At 35.7% G+C, this 22,617-nt stretch overlaps 1 protein-coding gene across 1 annotated transcript in view; it reads left to right on the top strand.

Annotated features, from left to right (window-relative positions):
* GPC5 (glypican 5) overlaps positions 1-22,617 on the top strand; it is a 1,460,504-nt gene that overhangs the window by 293,678 nt on the left and 1,144,209 nt on the right. The window contains exon 3 of the mRNA XM_063595839.1: positions 4,477-5,171. Coding sequence (XP_063451909.1) covers positions 4,477-5,171 — 695 coding nt within the window. The remainder of the gene's footprint in view (positions 1-4,476; positions 5,172-22,617) is intronic.

Consider the following 22,617-nt stretch of genomic DNA (forward strand, 5'->3'; position numbering starts at 1 on the left):
TTCGCCATTGTGCAAATATAACAGACTATACTTACACAGATCTAGACCTTAGAGTCTGCTACACACCTAGGCTATATGGTATAGGTTCATCGCTCCTAGGCTACAAACCTGTATGACATGTTACTATACTTAATACTCTAGGCGTTTGTAATGCAGTGGTAAATCTTTGTGTATCTAAGCATATTTAAACATAGAAAAGATACAGTGAAAGGATGGTATAGACTGAGCCTGTAATCCTAGCACTGTGGGAGGCTGAAGGAGCAGATACCTTGAGGCCAGGAGTTTGGGACCAGCCTGGGCAACATAGCAAGACCCCATCTCAACAAAAATATAATAAAAAGTAAAAATTAGCCTGGCATGGTGGTCCACACCTGTAGTCCCAGCTACTTGGGAAGTTGAGGCAGGAGGGTTGCTTTGAGCACAGAAGGTTTAGGCTACAGGGAGCTATGATCCTGGCATCACACTGCAGCCTGGGTGATGGAGCAAAATGTTGTCTCAAAAAATCATATATAAAAATATATATATATATATATATAAAATTATGGTATAAATTTTTTTTAAAAAAAGGTACGCCTGTATAGGGCACATAACATGAGTGGAGCTTGCGAGATTAGAAGTTGCTCTAGGTAAGTCAGTAAGTGAGTGGTGAGTGAATGCAAAGGCTTAGGACATTACACTATTTAGACTGTACAAATACTGTATACTTAGGCTATACTAAATTTATTTTAAAAATCTTTCTTCAATAACAAATTAACCTTAGCTTACAGTAGTTTATAATAAATTTACTTTAAACTTCAATTTTTAAAAAACTTTTTGATTTTTTGTAGTAACATTTAGCTTAAAACAAACTCATTGTACAAAAATGTTTTCTTTATATCCTTACTCTATAAGCTTTTTTTTTCTATTTTTAAATATTTATTTATTTTTTTACTTTTTAAACTTTTTTGTTAAAAACTAAGACACAAACCCACACATTAGCCTAGGCCTACACAGGGTCAGGATCATCAACATCACCGTCTTCCGCCTCCACATCTTGTTGCACTGGAAGGGCTTCAGGGACAATAACAGGCATGGAGATGTCGTCTCCTGTGATAACAATGCCTTCCTCTGGAAGAACTCACTTAGGTGGCTTTATGGTTAACTTAAAAAAAATCAGTAGAAGGAGTGCACTCTAAAATAACAATAAAAAACATAGTATGGTAAACACCCAGTAACAAAGTTGTTTATTATCATTATCAAATATTATGTACTGTACATACTTGCATGTGCTAGACTTTTATATGACTGGCAATCTGATATTTTTGTTTATACCAGCATCACCACAAACATGTAATATGTTGGACTATGATGTTATGATGGCTGTGATGTCACTAAGTTATAGAAATTTTTCAGCTCCATTATAATCTTATGGGACCAATGTCATATATACAGTTAGTCATTCACCAAAACATCATTACAAGGCACATGACTGTATTTGATAACATATAATTTCCCCTTCAAAGGGTAGTAAAGTCAATACACAGTTTATGAAAGCTAAAATTTTAATGCATGTGTTATTAGAGAAAAGTTTTAAAATTTCACTCTAATATGATTCCTGAAGTTATTATCAAGTTCTTTTTGGTTGTTTTGTTTTAAAGAATAAAATTGAATCAGAGAAAAACTACTCTAAAATCAAATAAAAACTGTATAATTTGTACAGAAATTTATTTTTAATTACAAACTCAAAGAGTAATCAGAATTAGTTTGTTGCTAATAATACACAGTGGCCTTAAAAGAGAAACAATGATATTTGGAAATGCTATATTCATTTTTATTTTGAATGGAAACTCCTAAATATTAAATATATTCTCTTCAACATTGCTTTTACAATATAAATTACTTTGTAAAACATACCTGTTAGGGCTACTTAAAGATAAACTCCATATTTTCCTAAATCATTATGTTATAAATTAATTGGGCTGAAATTTATAAAGAAATATTTTATTCTTGCCTTTATAAAAATTGCATGTGTAAACATCATTTAGAGTTGGCAGAAATCTGATGGAACATCAGTATTGCCTGATTCAGCAATGTTCAACCTTTATTCCACTAAGAATATGGCAATTGTCAGTCACATGAACACATATAGCACATATCTTAGAAACCTGGGTAGAAAGCATGTAAGAATGCCTATGATATAGGGTATCTTTGAATCTATCCTTATTTTATCTTTAACAAATTAAATAATTTTAAAACATTGTGATTTAACCATTATTGGTAAATAAAATTATTTGTGACCCACTTCGCGATTCTTAGCCACACACAAACTGCTCAGAAAAATGACCTATTTTAAGGAGAAACATACAGGCTTGGCAGTTTTATTGTAGTTCAAGCCACAAAGATTCAATTCCGTTTTCACACTTTGTCCTGTGGATCTGTGAAAACAGAGTGTAGTGGCTGAGACTGCAGCTGTGGGGTCAGGTTATCATAGTGGAATGCTTGCTGAACAACTCTGTAAGAGCAGAGAGTATTTTACATGTGTTTGCAACCGCAATGTTTCAAAAACTGGCCAGGTTAAAAGAATCACCTGGACTGCTTGTTAAATATAGATTCCTGAACCAAGACGAACCTACTGAGTTAGGATTTCAAATGCAGAGACCTGACAATCTGTATTTTTTCCCCATGAAGCCCAGGTGATCAGGCCATTTGGGGAGACCTGGCATTAATGCTGGCTGACATGATAGAGCTGCTAATCTCAATTGAAGCCTTCTCATTATCATCCCATTTTCATTCTTTCATATTTTTATTGAGGAACTAGTTACCAGCGATGCACAGATAACACATGAGCTCTACCTAACAATTTATATGTACTCTGTTGAAACAGAATTGCAATTACTTTTAAAAGCTGTTACCTTTGATTGCAGGGTAGACGCACCTTAATATATCACACTAAAGCCTGGAAATCAATGTGAATTAGATCAGTATCAGATTCATGATATTGCGTTGTTATCTATTTGTACTTGGACTCTGTGGCATATTCATGACACAGTTCTGCTTCATTAGTAGCTCTCTCTGCACCTCTGCATTTTGTTATTCCATTTTGTTTTTTCCTACTCTTCTTCCACCTATTTTTGTAATATACTCAAACAGTGTTTAGATTACTAAGTTATTGCGTGATCTTTTACAACCTATTTAAAAGTGACTATACGATTGGGACTATAGGAGATAATTTTATTGAATATATTTTATTATTATATATTGACACAGGCTGGTATCCTTATTTAGGCTAATTATGAAATGTAATTACTAATATATCCAAGGTGTTTACTGTTGCTTAATGCCTCATTTTGATATACCATTTTGACTTGCTGATTATTCCAACTTTCTATTTTTAGATTTTCTCCCTTAATTTACGGGTAAATTATTCTTGGTTCTTTTTGCAGATAAATTGACTTGAGATCATCAGTTATTTAAGTAAGAAACAAAATATCCCACAGTAAAGTCTTTGAAGAGAAGATGATAAGAAAAAGGATATGATTAATAATGTGGTCACAATAATTTATTTTCATCAAATAATAGCACTCATGGGTTTCCCAATGCTTAACAAAATGTGATAATTTATGGATACTTTGAAAATGAATGCTTTACTTTCTCTTTAGTTAGAACATGTGAGGAGGTCTAAGGATTGTCTGGTTTTCCTTTGGGAATCTAACCTCCCTTTGTAGCAACCAGTGTGTAATCTACTAGCTTTCATTCTGGAAAAGAAAAAGATTTTAAAAATTATAAAAATATAGCAGGTGGTGAATTAAGTACTTAATGTGACCATCTTTTATAAATAATGAAGTCAGATTATGAAATAAATTTCTCAATGACACTTTTTTCTATCATTAGTGAGTTATGAATGACTATAGAATAAAGTAAGAAACTACCATACATGTAACTTATTTTTTATTTCATTACTTTTTTTATTTTGAGACAGAGTCTCACTCTGTCACCAAAGCTGGAGTGCAATGGTGCAATCTCAGCTCACTGCAACCCCCGCCTCCCAGGTTCAAATGATTCTTCTGCCTCAGCCTCCTGAGTAACTGGGATTACAGGCATCTGCCACCATGCCTGGGTAATTTTTGTATTTTTAATAGAGAGGGGGTTTCCCCATGTTGGTCTGGCTGGTCTCGAACTCTTAACCTCAGGTGATCCACCTCCCTTGGCTTCCCAAAGTGCTGGAATTACAGGCGTGAGCCACCACGCCTGGTGATTTCATTACTTTTAAACAGATTGTGATCCTAGAAATATGTCTGTATAAAACTTGTGTGTTGTAGGCAATGGTCATTGTTGTCCGGTCATTATCCTTGGAAAGCTGAATTTGGTTGAGTAGGCTGAGAATTACAATTTAGATCCTTAGATTAGTTTTGATGAGTCATTTAATGTCTGGAGCAGATGGACAGTGTTAGCATGAATACTAAACCTTCTCATCTTTTACCTCTGCTTATGTTACAGAAACCCTTGAAACTCTCATCAAACAAGCAGAAAATTACACCAGTATACTTTTTTGCAATACCTACAGGAACATGGCCTTGGAGGCTGCTGCTTCGGTTCAGGAGTTCTTCACTGATGTGGGGCTGTATTTATTTGGTGCAGATGTTAATCCTGAAGAATTTGTAAACAGATTTTTTGACAGTCTTTTTCCTCTGGTCTACAACCGCCTCATTAACCCTGCTGTGACTGACAGTTCCCTGGAATACTCAGAATGCATCCGGATGGCTCGCCGGGATGTGAGTCCATTTGGTAATATTCCCAAAAGAGTAATGGGGCAGATGGGGAGGTCCCTGCTGCCCAGCCGCACCTTTCTGCAGGCACTCAATCTGGGCATTGAAGTCATCAACACCACAGACTATCTGCACTTCTCCAAAGAGTGCAGCAGAGCCCTCCTGAAGATGCAATACTGCCCGCACTGCCAGGGCCTGACGCTCACTAAGCCTTGTATGGGATACTGCCTCAATGTCATGCGAGGCTGCCTGGCGCACATGGCGGAGCTTAATCCACACTGGCATGCATATATCCGGTCGTTGGAAGAACTCTCGGATGCAATGCATGGAACATACGACATTGAACACGTGCTGCTGAACTTTCACTTGCTTGTTAATGATGCTGTGTTACAGGCTCACCTCAATGGACAAAAATTATTGGAACAGGTAAGTAGGAACTCCACATTTCCAGTCTGACTTCTTGTAATTCAAATATTAGCCATGATATACTTTAGGAAATAGTAGGAGAATGTGTCTGTTGATATATTCAATCCAAGATATTTTTTTTATATCTTATGATAAAATTTTGATTGGCTGAAATACCACATTCTCTCCTAAGTAGAAGTCTGCTGAAAGGGTGAGTTCTGTGACGTGGCAAGAGCTCAGGTTTGAAATCAGGAACAGCATAGATTTGAATCTTTAGCCTGCCAGTAATTAGCTAAATGAAATTAGGTAAGTCCCTTTGGCCTCTTTGCACCTCAATTTCCTCAGTGATAAAAAGGAAATAGTAACATACAACATTTGAAGTATTCTTTTTTGGGAATATAAGCATTATGTGTGCAAACTACTTAGTATGGTACCTGGTACTCCAAAAATGGGTAGTTATTGTTAGAATTTCAAAAGCATTTGGCTTTAAAATGGAAAAAGCCAGTTATATATCCCTGAAGTTAAGACTTGATAGCTTAGTGTTCAAAAGAGTTTCTTCAGAGATGCTCCAAAATCTGTCACAGTGATGGCGTGATAATTTTTAAAATGTAGTGTATACACGGTCATGGTATTTTATTCCTAGCAGACTGAAACGTTTTTAAAACACAATCATCAAATCAAAACATATGAGAGTTTTCTATTTGTCTCACCTTACATAGAACCATTTTTCTAAATATTCACTGGCTCCCTTAGTAATAGTTCTCATATCCCAGAGTGAAATAGGATAGCATGCTGATGGTTCTAGTAAACATTTTCCCCTGAAATAAAATTATACTCTCCAGTGCCAACAAAAGACATCTCCTTAGGCTGGCAATGATTTACCAAATTAACAAACATTCTCATCAATTAGCTTTAAGCAGAAAATTTTAGTAAAGAGGGAGTTTCTCCATGTTGGTCAGGCTGGTCTTGAACTCTTGACCTCAGGTGATCCACCGGCCTCAGCTTCCCAAAGTGCTGGAATTACAGGCGTGAGCCACTGTGCCCAGCAATTTCATTACTTTTAAACAGACTTTGATTCAATTCCTTTAATTAATGACTGAGAATCTGAAAAGCTTTATGTCCAAATGCATTTTCCCCTTCTCTTCGTAACCTTAAAGGACTTTCCAGGTCCTGCGTGAGCCTTTATGGTTCCTTTCTGCAAATTAGAAATGACACCCCCTTTAGGTGGATTCAGCACAGCACCATAGGGTAATGTGTGGGCTGAAATGTAACTCCCTGCTTCATTCAGCTGGGTATCCCTATACAATTAACCGGGTTCTCAACTTGATGTAATGGCCTGGTCTTCTTGTCTTCTCACATCCTTTTATGAAAATTGTACATGGCCCAGAACCTCTGGAAGGGATGCAATAAACCATCTCAAAAGGAGGTACCAATGATTGCTGTGGTTTCAAGTATTTCCTTGAAAAATAAGTACTTAGATCCAGGGAACAAAATGCTCTTATTATTATTATTATTATTATTATTATTATTATTTTTATTATTATTTTTGATGGAGTCTCAGTCTGTCACCCAGGCTGGGGTGCAGTGGCATGATCTCAGCTCACTGCAAGCTCCGCCTTCTGGGTTCATGCCATTCTCCCGCCTCAGCCTCCCACGTAGCTGGGACTACAGGCGCCCACTACCATGCCCAGCTAATTTTTTGTATTTTTTTAGTAGAGAGGTGGTTTCACCATGTTAGCCAGGATGGTCTCGTTCTCCTGACCTCGTGACCTGCCCGCCTCGGCCTCCCAAAGTGCTGGGATTATAGGCATAAGCCACTGAGCCGGACCAAAATGCTCATATTATTTTATTGAGTATCTCCAAAAGGGAAAGTAAGCACAAGAAATCAGAGACCAAGTCCAGATTTGATTATTAATTTGGGTCATTATAATTTAATGTCCCATGGCCAGGACCTTCTGATATATGTAAGCGAATAGGTTTTCAAGACCTTTTTTCCTATGTATTTTGGAAACCTGAAGGGCCTTTTTGTGTCCTTAAAATCTATCCTGTAGAAAATCTTCTGCGTTTCCTATTTCAAAGACTAAAATAAAAGTTTGCAGTAGACAGGCAAGCTTTCAAATCCTGAGTTTGCTACCCATTAGTCATGTGGGCTGGGTCAGCTTCTAACACCCTTAAGCCTGTTTGTCCTATGTGAAAAGGAAGGGAGGAATAACTTAAATAGGACAATGTTGGTCAGAGTCTGACACTGGTAGGCATTTGGTACCTGATAACCTTACTCTTTTCTCTCCTTATTCTAAGGAAGGCCCTAAGCAGACCTTGGGGAAGCAGGTGACTTTAGTATCTCAAAGTATTAGAATCAGGTTTATGTTTCCTAAAGAAGTTTTATACACAACTTTTATCATGTAAAACTCCCTGCTGTATTTTCAAAGAGAGTGCTCTTTTTTAAATAAATAGTCTGATTTTATACAATAGTCCTATGACTATTTTGAGAAATATAAATTATTACTGATAAATTATGGATTCTTTTCTAAATAAAACAACTGAGTCCTCTTTTTTACTTATGGGAACAGAAGAAGAAACTGATTTTAAATTCCTTGAAAATTGACCCATTAATATTTATTTCTACCAATTCGAAGTGATTTATAAGCTCTTAATCAAACTTTGATAACCAGTTCGCACATCGATGAATTTAACAAATTCAAAATAAATTACTGGAAAGCCAGCAAATAATGACTTTCTCACATTCCCAAAGAAATCTCTGAGATCTAGTACGTCCAAGTCTACTCCCCCATAAATACATATTTTCACTTTAAAATATCTGTGGAGATACCTGATATATATATAAAATACTTCTGTTGGATGTATTTCAACTGGAAAAAAAGTTTAGTTTTCTGAGAAAAATCATAAGTACCTTATATTTGGTTAATGTTTAGAGAAACAAAAGTTAATTTACAAGATAATTTTTTTAATTTCATAATTCTGTGATTTTATTAAGACAAAGTTTGATTTAATAAAGAAGAGAGGTAACAAAGAGTAGGAATTAAAAGCACAAGTCCAAGTGTTAAATTGGATTTCACATCTGTCTCTGCCTCTTACTAGCTCTGAGTTTACGCATTTGCTTATTTTATCTCTGTTTGCTTCAGTTTCCTCTTTGGTTAGATGGGGTGATGAAATACCATAATAGTATCCTTGTGAGAATAAAATGAACTTACACACTTAATGTCTTGTGCATAGTGTTTACATTTTACCAATTATCACTATCACATTATATTATTTAGAAATAATTCACTGATTTATCTGAATTTTTTTTCTTTTTATTTGAAATGGAGTCTTGCTCTGTCACCAGGCTGGAGTGCAGTGGCATGATCTCGGCTCACTGCAACCTCTACCTCCCGGGTTCAAACAATTCTCCTGCCTCAGCCTCCCGAGTAGCTGGGACTACAGGTGCCCGCCACCATGCCCAGCTAATTTTTGTAGTTTTAGTAGAGATGGGGTTTCACTATATTGGACAGGCTGGTCTCAAACTCCTGACCTTGTGATGGGCCCGCCTTGGCCTCCCAAAGTGCTGGGATTACAGGCGTGAGCCACCACGCGTGGCCTTCTCTGATGTTTTAAATGCTCCCAAAGTAAACATTTATTTCTTAGGGGTGTAGAGCTCAAAAAATATTTTAAATAATCATTTAACTAAACAAATGCTTGTAATTTTCTTTATGAATGAGAAAAAATTGGTATTTTCAGAAAATATTAGTCTCTAACATATTTTTAATATTAACAGATTAATATTAAAATTTTAATATTAATAGATTACCTTCTTGTTAATAAATTATTAATTCATTTGGTAAATAAATACTTCATATTTTTTGAAATCCTATTTCTTAGTAATTACATTTAATATATTATTTCTTGCTACAATTTGACACTTTAACTTATTAAAGGGATAAGAACATAGAGTCTGGTTTAATAACATTGTTTCAAGATGTTCTAAACAGAACAAATGTTACCAGGAAACACAGCTAAATATTGATTCTATACAGTTTTAGGAAAAAAAAAAAAAAAGGTGTTTTCTTTTTTTTTTTTTGAGACAGAGTCTCGCCCTGTCACCCAGGCTGTAGTGTAATGGCGCAATCTTGGCTCACTGCATCCTCCACCTCCCGGGTTCAAGCAATTCTCCTGCCTCAGCCTCCCAAGTAGCTGGAATTACAGGCATGCGTCACCACGCCCAGCTAATTTTTTGTATCTTTAGTAGAGACGGGGTTTCACCATGTTGGCCAGGTTGGTCTCGAGCTCCTGACTTCATGATCTACCCATCTTGGCCTCCCAAGGTCAGAATCATAATTATCAACAAAAAAAGTCCCATTCTATGTTTTCTTACAGATAAGTTTTTCAGCTATTCTATCTATGCAATATTAATAGAGATTCAGCTGGTTGTACTCAAATTACTTTAGAATTACTATATAATTCTATCAATAAAACCTATCAAAAATGACTTTACGGTGAATTGTATAATATATACTAACATACTTAAATTCACTGTTAAGGAAGCTAATATCTTATCACTTCTTCTGTACATTTATCTGAATCTGTAGACAGTAAGCATAGTAAATTTATTAAGTGTTTTTAGGCGTTTAAACTATACCTTCAATAAAAGAAAAGTTAAAGTAGCAGCCTGGATTATTTAGGACAAAATGCTAATTTTGTCCAATTTATTCAATGATGTGATATATATTTTCCTAAAATATGGATGTATGTGAGATTTTGCAAAAATAAGTACTAGAGAACAAAAAAGCGTAGGGAAGAATTCTCAAAATCTCAGTCTCCAAAGTAACCTAATTAAAATACAATGCCATTGCAATTTTAGATATTTTAAATTTAGATATTAAATGCAATACATTCTACAGTAACTATCACACATGAACTTGACAAAAGTCATGACATTTGCTTAGCGTCAGTCAATCTAGTGCAGTGTGGGAGTTTTTGAGTGATGAAGAAGAGGTGGCAGAGTGCATCACCTTCTCGTGGCCATGACACTTTCACAATAATAAGAAGGCTAATATGCCCTTTCCCTAGAAAAGTAAGACACGCAGACACACAGGCACATGCAAACTATTGCATATAATTTCAGTGACTTTACAGCTCCTGTGATGCCACAGACCTGAGGGTGAGGACCCCTGGGTTAAAGAAAGGACATCTCATTCTTAGGGTGAAATAGAATGATACCAGAGTTGGTTCCTAGAGAGGTTCAAACATGGATGTAATTATTTTGAAATTAATGTTGGATATGTAGAGTGTGTTCTTTTGAGCATGACTCAGATCAGAATGTATAAACTTTGGACAGAGAAGAGATTGGAATGAATAAGTAGGATCTCTAGGGTTGCTCCAGTTTCCATAATATATGAAAAGTTGACAAGATATTGTTTCTGAAATAAAAATGTTTTGGAGGGGGAGCTTTCATTCATGTTCATATTTGGACTTGGCTGCCACAAGGTGGAAGGTGTGACCAAAGGTTGTATATAAGCTACCTCATAGACGAAGCCCATGGGTGGTTGGACAAAATTTCATTCAAAATACCATTGCAATTTTAGATATTTTAATTTTAGATATCTAAATGCAATACATTCTACAGTAACTGTTAGTAGTGTTGAAAGATATTTTTACCTTTGCTTAATTTTTGTTTAACATATGTGGTGGATTGATATTGAACTTATGATTTAGTACATGGCTCTTCTGAGGAATAAGACTGGGAATTGACAAAGAAAAAGAAAAGGCATAAGAATTAAATTTGTAACAATTGAGAGCGGAAAATATAAGCTCCTGGTGTGAAAGTCAGCTCTGAAAGAATCCAATGAAAGTGGGCTGACTTTGATTTATAGAAAACACTGTAAGCTAATAAAGCAGAAAAGGAAGATTCATTAGACCACAGGAGGGTTATCTATTCTAACTCACAGTTCTATGTAGAGATCTTTTCTAAAGGTTTTCACCCACCGACTTCTGGTCACTATATAGTGTTAAGGAACTTCTTACTCCAGATGTGGCCATATTAAGTGTGTAGTGACAATTGTTTCTGTTTTTAATATGAAGATAATTTTGTTTTTTTGGGATATGGAATGAGATGTTTTCTGATTAGAGGCAAGTCAAAGGGTAATTTTATTGCGCATGGATTTTCTGTTCAGATATCATAAATTTGATACTCTGTTGAGGTAGTTCTGTGATATTTCAGCCTCTGCTGGTAGGAATTTTCTTCACATGCCTGATTAGATCTGAATCCTTCTTATTTTGGAGATTTGACCCCTGCATGGGTGGGCTGTGCTAGTGGAGTGGTGATAGTGGTGAGTGGAACCTCTCCTGAGGCGATTAGCAGTGGTGAGGGCTAATGAAGACTCATGAACCTCATATGAGGCAAGTCCAAAATTCTTTAGGGGCAGGTAACAAGTTTGAATACTTTTTGTGTAAACAGTTCATAGAACTTTGAAAGTGTTGCATGATTATTTTGTGATTTTATCTTTCTGTTAAATATTGTGGTGTGAGTTACTTGAGAATAAAGACTGATAATCACAGTTATTTATTTTTACATGATTTCCTGAGAGAGGTAAAAATATTAAATACCTTGTGAAGGTCTGAAGGTCTATAAGGCAGAATCTGAGTAGGGGCCTCCTAGAAGAGTGGTCCATCACGTTTGTGGACATCTCAAGTTGCTGGAAAGTTTATCCTTATGGTGAAGGATTATATGCATAATAGTCACCCATGGTATACTAGAATGTAATGTTGTGAAGATAGGAACTAAGTCTTGGCCATCTTTGCCTTTAAGTATTTGAAGGCTATTATTCTGTCACTTTTCTTGACATCTTCTTCTTTCCAGGTTACTCACTCCCATTTAATTCTAAATGTAAAAGGGAAAAGAACCCTTACATTCTTCCTCAATCAAATTATGTGTCAAATGTGCATTTGCTTTTGTTAAGTTATTGAGGTTTCTTTGAGCAAACAATCTCTTATCCCAATATTATGAGCTGTTGGTCTCCTGGGAATAAGAAATTTTTAATAATGCCTAGTGATTCTTTTGAATTTTTCTGAAATAATTTCTGATTGAATTTTATGTGAATAGGTCTTCAGGTGCATCACTGATGCTTTCAGCTGCTTTGACAATCCTCCTGCTACTTTTGTGGGGTAAATCCTCTCTAAATTGATACTGCATAAACCCATGTGTATGTCTTTCCACAATTTAATTCATTTTTCATTTAACTACCTTTTAATTGTCAAAAATTATATGTATTTATGGTGTACAACATGATATTTTGATATATGTGAAATAATTAAAATCAAGCTAATTAAGATATCCTTCACCTCATGTACACATTTTTTTAGTGAGAATGTTTAAAATCTACTCTCTGAGAAAGTTCAAGTGTATAATACATTGTTATTAACTATAGTCACAATGCTGTACGATAGATCTCCAGAACTCATTCTTTCTGTCTAATTGAAACTTCTTACTTTTTGACAAACATGTCCTCAGCCTCAGCCCTGGCAAACACCATTGTCTTTGCTCCTTTGAGTTTGACTCTTTTAGATTCTACATAAAAATGAGATTCATACATTTGTCTTTCTCTGCCTGACTTATTTCACTTAGCATAATTCCTTCTAGATTCGTGCATGTTGCTGCAAATGACAGAATTTCTTTCTTTTTAAGGCTTAATAATATTCCACTGTGTGTGTGTGTGTTTGTGTGTGTGTATGTGTGTGTATTCTGTTATTCCATAGGTTCTCTCTACATTATGTTGATTGTTTCATTGGCTGTGCAGAATCATACGTATATATCTCACATCTGCTTTATCTATTCATCTGTTGATGGACACTTAGATTGATTCTGTATCTTGACTATTGTGAATACTGCTGCAATAAACATGGGAGTTCAGACATCTCTTCCACATACTGATTTCATATCTTTTCGATGTATACCCAAAAGGATAATTGCTGTAGCATATGGTAGTTCTATTTTTAATTTTTTGAGGAACCACTGCACTTTTCTTCATAACACCTGTACAAAGTAACATTCCTGCCAATAGTGTACAAGTTTCCCCCTTTCTCCACATCCTCAGAACACTTGTTATTCTTTTGTCTTTTTGGTAATATCCATTCTAACAGATTTGAAATAATATCTCATTGTGGTTTTAATTTGCATTTCCCTGTTGATTCATGATATTAAACATTTAAACATACACCTCTTGGCCATTTGTATGTTTTCCTTGGAGAAATGTCTAAATTCAGGCCCTCTGCTGTGGTTAAGGTTATTTGTTTTATTGTTATTGAGTGTTTGAGTTCCTTATGTATTTTGGCTATGAAGCCCTTATCAGATGATGGCTTGTAAATATTTTCCCTTATTCCACAGGTTGTCTCTTCACTCTGTTGATTGTTTCCTTGGATATGCATAGCATTTTAGCTTGAAGAAATCTCATTTGTCTATTTTTGCTCTTGTGGCCTGTACTTGTGGGGTCATATCCAAAAAATCTTGCTAAGACTAATGTCAAGAACATTTTTTTCCTATGTTTTCTACTAGTACTTTTACAGTTTCAGGTCTTATGTTAGTCCAAAATCAATTAACTAGAGATGCATAAATTTATTTCTGGGATCTTAATTCTGTTCCAGTGGTCTGCACGTCTGTCTTTATACTTGTACCATGATATTTTGTTTATTATAACTTTGTAGTATATTTTGAATTCAGGCAGTGTGATGCCTATTCTTATTGCACAATATTGCTTTACTATTTGTAGTCTTTTGTGGTTCCATACAAATTTTAGGATTTTTTTCTCTATTTCTGTGAAAAATTTCATTGGTACTTTGATAGAGATTGCACTGAATCTATAGATGGCTTTAGGTACTGGACATTTTAATAATATTAACTCTTCTAATTCAAGAACATGGACATCATTCTACTTATGTTCATCCTCTTCAATTTTTCATCAATTTTTATAGTTTTCAGTGTACATATCTTCAACTTCCTTTGTTAAACTTATTTTCTAAGTGATTTTTTGGTAGCGGTTGTGAATGGGATTGTTTTCTTGATTTCTTTTTCTGATAGCTTGCTGTTAGTGTATGGAAGTGCTACAGATTTTATGTTTATTTTGATTAGTGATATTAAGCATTTAAAAATATACCTGTTGGTCATTTAATAAAGTTTGTTTATTATTTGTTTACTAAATTTGTTTATTATTTATTACTTTTTCTTGGAGTATTTAGGGTTTTCTGTAAATAAGATCATGTTATCTGAAAAGAGGCAATTTAACTGTTTCCCTTTTTATTTGGATGCCTTTTATTGAGTTTTCTTGCCTAATTGCTCTGGCAAGAAATTCAAGTACTATGTTGAATAGAAGTGGCAAGAGTGGACACTCTTGTCCTCTTCCTGATCTTAGAGGGAAAGGTTTCAACTTTTCACTATTGAGTATAATGTTAGCTGTGGGATTGTGATATATGGCCCTTATTGTATTGAGATAAATTCCTCCTATAACTTATTTGTTGAGAGTTTTTGTTATGAAAGAATATTGAATTGTATCAAATGCTTTTTTGTGTGTGTTTATTGAGATCATATTATTTTTGTCATTCATTCTGTTAAAGTGGTATATCATGTTTATGTCTTTGTATATGGTGAATCATCCTTGCAACCCAGGGATAAATGTCACTGCTGTTGAGTATGGTTTGCCAGCATTTTGTTGAAGATTTTTGAATCTGTGTTCATAAGGGATAATGATATGTACTTTTATTTTCTTTTAGTGTCCTTATCTGGCTTTTGTATCAGGGTAATGTTGGCCTTATAAAATGAATTTGGCAGTATATCTTCCTCTTTGACTTTTTAAAGAGCTTGAGAAGGATTGGTGCTAGTTCCTTTAAATGTTTGGTGAAATTCAACTGTGGAGCCATTCATCTGGGATTTTATATAATGGGGAATTATTTTAAAATGTTTCATTCAATTTCCTTAATCCTTATTGGTCTATTCAGATTCTCTATTTCTTCATGATTCAGTCTTGGTAGTTTGTATGTTTCTAGGTATTTTTCTATTTCTTCTAGGTTATCTGATTTGTTTGCATATACTTATTCATTTTATTCTCTTATGATCCTCTGTATAGAATTATCTGTATATTTCTTTAAGGTCCATTTGGTCTCAAGTGTAGTTCAAATTTAATGTTTCCTTATTGATTTTCTTTCTGGTTGATCTAGCCATTGTTGAAAGTAGAGTATTGAAGTCCTCTACTCTTTGCAATACTATTGTATTGCAGTCCATTTCTGGCTTGTATCTATTAATATGTACCTTTTTATCTAGGTGTGTCAATGTTGGATGCATACATATTTGCAATTCTTATGCAACATTTTAAAACTGATCCTTTTGTCATTAGTAATGCCCTTCTTTGTCTCTTTTTACAGTTTTGACATAAAGTCTATTTCATCTAAGTACCACCTCTATACTCTTTTGGTTTCCATTTGCATGGAATGAATATCCTTTACTACCCCTTCACTTTCAGTTTTTATATGACTATAGAAGGCATGACCCACCCCCGCCACAGAGCATTCCTAGGGGATCTGGGTCTGGGCTAAGCTCCCATGGCATTGCTGCCTCTGCTGGTCATGGGGCCCCCAGGATCAGTATTACATACAGCATCATGGCAGTCATTGGACCTTCCATGACTTCTGAAGCCTCTGATGAGTCACCTCAAATTGCCAGAACTCCATGGCCACAGAAAACCACAGAGTACCATTGTGAGCCTCCTGCCTAAAACTTCTCAGGACTTGAAAACCAAGGACAACCTCACTCAAGATGGGACAAGAAAAACAGTGCCTCTCAACTTTCTCCATGTCTTGACCACAAAGTCAATAGTCATATTACATGATCCTCAGAGTAAGGACTAAGCTCTGTAGGCCAGAGTGGATAGCCAGGGCCTCTGGCTACCCTAACCCCTTCCTAATTGACTCAGTAAATAAGAAGGAAAATCTCTTTCCACACCTGTGATCATTCTTGGTCAATAATTGAGAAGTTCTACAGTGGAGGAATGCAAGTCTACAACATTGGCCACTGATCCTCTTTCTCTTTAATAAAACTTTGCATTATTTGACCTTGGAGACCTAATCTATCTAGGGATGATCAGAGAAGACTCCAGCTGTCAGTTCCCTTCTTGGTCTTGTGTCTGGCTGGTTTCAGCTATGCATGGGAAGGGTGGTGTAAGAGGTGTGAGGATGGAGAAGGTTTATACTCCCTTCTCTGTTTTCATTTTTAACAACTAAGGAAGAAATAATAGGAATTTTCAAAGTCTTCACATTTCAGGAATGTGCAGTCTAACTGTGGGATATTTTGTTCCACTCACATTTTTCCCCTTCTGACTGTTCACATTTATGATTCTGACTTCGTGAATCAGAAAGGCTGGCTGCTAACATCTAACTCTTTAGCACCTATCTTTTGAGACAGGTAGTACCTCCCATTTTCAAAAATTTGGGCCTGCTATTCTCCTTATTCTATTTTCAGCTACTCTCTATGTAATAAGCAGATGAGGCACTTTTTGTTGAAAGATTACCCAAGGAAAATGTCAATAGAAAGCATGGTAGGTTTTGGTAGAGTCAGTATTAGGATGTGTACTAAACTCTTCAGTGACATTTGTCTGTACAGTGGAGGCACAATATAGATAGTCTGATTTAGAGATGATCCAAACTCATTTCATCAGATCAGCAGTAGATGTTTGATGCTGCATATCATCGTTGGGGGGAAGGATTTGTGTGTTTCAATGTTACCTTCAGGTTTTGGTCTAAGAATAGCAAACCTTTATTCTCTTACTTGGGTGGAGAAGGACCCTAAAAACAACCCCCCCATATTTCCAAATGACATGTAGTTATAATTTCCAATAATAAAGTAGTAACTGTTAAGAAAAATTACCCAAAACCTGAAAAGAATGAAAAATATTACTTATACTCCTCCAATTATTTAAGGTGAGCTCCTTGAGCCATCTCTAGTTACATGTAACTTTTTTCTTTCTTTTCTTTTTTTTTTTTTTGAGATGGAGTTTTGCTCTTGTCACCCAGGTTGGAGTGCAGTGGCACGATCTCGGCTCATTGCAACCTCCGCCTCCTGAGTTCAAGCGATTCTCCTGCCTCAACTTCCCTGGTAGCTGGGATTATAGGTGTGCGCCACCATGCACAGCTAATTTTTGTGTTTTTAGTAGAGACAGATTTTCACCATGTTGGCCAGGATGGTCTTGATCTACTGACCTCATGATCCGTCCACCTTGGCCTCCCAAAGTGTTGGGATTACAGGCATGAGCCACCGCACCTGGCCCTAGCTACATGTAATTTTTTTTTTTTTTTACTTACTATTTCATCACTTTATGAACCATACTAAGATCTGTAAAGTTAGATTTAATTTACAGAAGATTAATAAGTAGCAAATAATTTTTGCCCCATAGAGTTATAAGTGATATTTGCCTGATAGAGAAAACAAACCAAAAAGTTATTGTTTTATCTGAAAAGTGTCAATCATCTTGTAAATCTGACATTAATATTGCAGTGCTTCTTCTTGTAAGGAGTATAATGCTAATCTCTGGTATTCACCTTTCAAGCAGCTTGATTGTGCTGTTTATTCCCTCATTAAGAAATTAAGCAAAAAATATTTCACAACTGCTCATTACATATTTTTAGAGTCATATTTTTAATTTTTTTTGGAAATTATACTTTGACCTAACACACTGAGAAATAAAAGGTCTCAAGAAAATAGGTTGCTTATGATGGATGGTACTTTTTTGTTGGGAAGTGTTAGAAACTTGAATTCATTTAACTGCTCCCCAAGTAGGGGAGAAATCATTAAATCATGGGATAATTGAGCAGATGTAATATGCTGCAAATGTGGGAACTGAGAGTTGAAGAAGATGTTCCTACAGGATGAATAAGGGGCAAAAACAAAAAAGAAAATGAAAAACAAGAAATGAAAATATATACTTTGTAACAATAAAGAATGCAATCCATAGTGAAGATCGAGTAGTTAGGAATGTGCCAAATAGCAACAATATACATGTAACAATAAATTAAGATAAAAACATCATAGAAATAAATATAAAAATTGAAGATGAAACATAATAGAAATAGAAAATTGGAAAAAACTATAGGCTTATTATATAATTCCAAGGGCACAGTCGAATTACTGGATACATTTGCTTTAAAATCAGGAATAAGACATTACTGTCAATATATGACATGGTCTAAGTTAATGTTTATATTCAGGCACTAATTAATACAATTAGACAACTCTTACAACTTATCAATTAAAAATTAACCCAGCAGAAGATGGGCATACACATTCTCCAAAGAAGGCTGTAGAAATGAGTGATAAGCAAATGAAAAGATGTTTAACATTGTTAGTCATTAGTGGCATATAAATCAAAACCACACTGAGACAGTGAGATGCCACTTCACACTGAGTAGGTTGGCTATATTAAAAAAGATATACAAGCTGGACATGATAGCTCAGCCTGTAATCCCAGTGCTTTGGGAGGCCAAGGTGGGAGGATTGCTTAAGCCTAGGAGGTCAAGACCAGCCTGAGCAACATAGCGAGACACCATCTCTACAAAAAAAATAAGGATTAGGTAGGCATGTTGGCACACCTGTGGTCCCAGCTGCTCAGGAAGCTTATGTGTGAGGATCACATAAGCCTGGGACATCCAGGCTGCAGTGAGCCATGATCGCGCCACTGCACTCCAGCTTGGGTGACAGAGCGAGGCCCTGTCTCAAAAAAAATAATAAAAACAAAGATAAATAGTAGCAAAGTGTTTGTGAGGCTGTGGAAAAAACTGAGCATGCAAACATTGCTGGAGGGAATGTAAAATGCTGCAGTCACATTGGAAAACACTTTGGCAGTTCCTCAAAAAGTTAAATTGAGAGCTAGCATTTGACCCAGCTAATTTCATGCCAAGGTATATTCCCAAGATAACATAATATATATATCCACAAAAAAAATACATAGATGATCATCACAGCATATTCCTAATAGTCAAAAACTGGAAACAGTCTAAATGTCTATCAACTGATGAATGGACAAATAAAATGTTCTATATACATATAATGGAATATTTTTTGGTAATAAAAAGGAACGAAGTACTGTTACATGCCACAATATTATTGGACCTTGATAAATAAACTTAGGCATATTAAAATTTTAAAGTATATAGCTGAGCACACAGGAGTTAATGAATTGGTCAGTGCCAGACCTCAAGCGATTGGGACCTCACAGAAGGTGTGTGAGGGAAAAGCGTTTATAAGGTATTCACGGAAACAAGACAAAGGCAATATTTGATTGATAAAGGGAGGACATAGTCTTAAAGTCCTAGATAGAGATTCCTTGGCTATTTCTGATTGCTTAAGTTTACGTTTTTTGTTTTTGTTTTTGTTTTTGTTTTTCCCCTGGGATATGACTGTGTACTCTGAGTTGGGTTTCCGTATGTATATGTCGGAGTCCAGAAAGCTGATGCCACCTCAGCCTAATGGCCTCCTAATTAATTACTTTAACACGTTTTGTGAAAGAAGTCAGTCTCAAAAGACCACATATTGTAAGATTCTGTTTATATGAAATGTCCAGGACAGCAAATTCATGGAGATAGAAAGTAGATTAATAGTTGCCAGGGGCTAAGAGGTGCAGGGGACTGGGGAGTTACTGCTAAGGCAATATGGGTTTTTTTGGAGGGGGTAACAAAAATATTGTAAAATTAGATAATGTTGATGGTTGCGCTACTCTGTGAATATAACAAAATTCACTGAATTGTGGATTTCAAAAGGGCGAATTTTATGTTCTGTGAACTATATAACAATAAAGCTGTTATAAAAAAATTACAATGTATACTTTTGAAAATTGACTCATGCAAATAGAAAACCAGTATATGCCAGGAAGTAATTTCTATGTGTGGGTTTGTTCTTTCTGTTGGCATACTCTTTCTGAGGCTTTGGAGACTCAGAGGAATAATGTGTCATTTAATTTGTTATTCACTATGACATATTAAATATGTTTTTCGAAACATTTTGTCTTTAACACTACAAGGTCCTTCAGATAAAAAAAGTTCTCATATATCAAAGGTTTTGTTTGTTTTCCCCACGGATGCTCAACTTTCAGGTCCTGAAAAACTATTTTTGTTATTTAAGAAATTTATGAGTCTGATACATTTAAGTAAGAGGATAATCTCAAACATTCATTCGAATATTCAAGTAATGTATATTGAGTGTTTGCAGTGTCCTAGGCACTGCTAGACATTGGGTATTACCAGCTGGGCATGCAGCTACACTGCTGACACTCCAATAGGTTAACTCACTTTTTCATGGCCACTTTAACCTCCCTAGTCTACTCTCTACACAGAAGTCAGAATACTATTTTTAAAAGATAAAATATATTATGCTTGAAATCTTCCAATGGTTTTTATTCACCTTAGAATGAAATTTAAAAGCCTTTATACTGACCTTTAGTACTTTGCACATTCTGGCCTTTACCACCACTTTACCTTTGTCTGGCACCACTCGTAATACTCCCTTGCTCTAGCTATGCTGGAGTTCTCTTGGTTCCTTTAGCATTCGGTCTTCTCTCATGACTCTTGTTGGTGTTTTGAATGAAATAGGCTCTCCCCTGGCCATCCTCCCAAGCACCTTTATCTAGCTAATGTTAATGCTACCCTCATTTCTGTGTTGCGAATAGATACCACTACCTATGGGAAGCTTTCCTCTGTAGAAAAGGTTGGGTAACTTTGTAATGTACTCTGGCAACACTGTAACTTCTCTTTTACAGCATTTTGCGTGAATGCAATTATTTATTGTCTATATTTTATATTGATTTGCAGATGCCCAAAGGCAAGAGACTGTTGGTTGTGCTTACCACTGTATCCCTAGAGTTGAAGTCTTGATTCATATATGATTCCCCAATGAATATCTGATCATCAACTTAAGAAATCTGGCCTTTATCAAGCATTGGCTGGACCAAGCAATTGTCTCCAAATTGATCTTTTTGCCTGTAGCTTGGCCTTCTTTGTATCTGTCTGAAAAAATACAAGCCCCATAGCATGGTGTAAAGTTCCCTTTGTAGCGATACCACCCTTGTCACATATCAATCTCATTCCAAGTCTCCTGACTTGCCCTCCCTTCCTGTCATGTTCCAGGTCTATTAAAGTACATGCAGTACTTCAGCCATTCATCTTAACCCCATGTTGTGTTGAACATTCTTCTATGTCCACCTCACCAGTAAAACTGGAAGCTTATACAGATAATTCACTAGACTTTGTCATTTCTTTATCCCCAGTGATTGTTAAAGTGTCTGGCAATATTTGTTAAACTGAAATGACCTCAAATGCCACAGCAGAAACTTCTTGATTTAATGCATTGAATTAGATTTAATTTCAGGCATTTATAATATTTTATTGAATCTTAAATTACTAACACTTCATATCTTCCATGAGAGCACAGCAAGACAACTGTGATAATCTATGATTCTTCTAATGAATGCACAGAATGCTTCCATTTAAACTTTTATGCAGATAAATACTCTGATATTATTAGCGTTGTATCTGCATTTATCTTAAGTCCTGTCAAAAATCCTGCTTATCAAATTAGGTTATTGGAAATAAGGGCAAGAGAAAAATAATAAATATTAAAACCACATTTTGGTAGAGGTGTATATAATCTATTCTAAATAGCTCTGGGAGTGTTCCCATGCTACATCTTTCATCTTCTATTTCTTAATTCAGGAATGCAAACATCAGGCATTTGGGCTTCTCCACTGCATGTGCTGTCTGGGTTCTAAGGCAGCCCAAGCTGCCCAGGGCCTGGGGCAGGACTGAGGCTTCACTGACAAACTAGATGCCTTTAGACTGTACAAGTGTATTTCTCATTTACAGAATCCACGTGGTTCATCTAAAGAAGTTTTTTAAACTGCTTCTTTTGTAGTTCACTCATGTTCATTTAGATGTTAATAGGTATTCTTTGAAGAAAAAAAAAGTTGCATGATCTTAATTAAGTTCAGGGAAAGCCTACACACAATAGTCATCTCCTAGAGGGAAATGTGGGTGGTTTCCACGCAGATCATGTCAAAGGCTCTAAGAAATCCTGCTATTAAAAGGAATGCTTTTACACTGTTGGTGGGAGTGTAAATTAGTTCACCATTGTGGAAGACGGTGTGGCAATTCCTCAAGGATCTAGAACTAGAAATACCATTTGACCCAGCATTCCCATTGCTGGATATATACCCAAAGGATTATACAAATCATGCTACTATAAAGACACATGCACACGTATGTTTATTGTGGCACTATTCACAATAGCAAAGACTTGGAACCAACTCAGATGTCCATCAATGATAGACTGGATTAAGAAAATGTGGCACATATACACCACGGAATACTATGCAGCTAAAAAAAGGATGAGTTCATGTCCTTTGCAGGGACATGGATGAAGCTGGAAACCATCATTCTCAGCAAA

This window comes from Pan paniscus, chromosome 14, assembly GCF_029289425.2.
Source record: "Pan paniscus chromosome 14, NHGRI_mPanPan1-v2.0_pri, whole genome shotgun sequence".
Taxonomy (NCBI): Eukaryota; Metazoa; Chordata; class Mammalia; order Primates; family Hominidae; genus Pan; species Pan paniscus.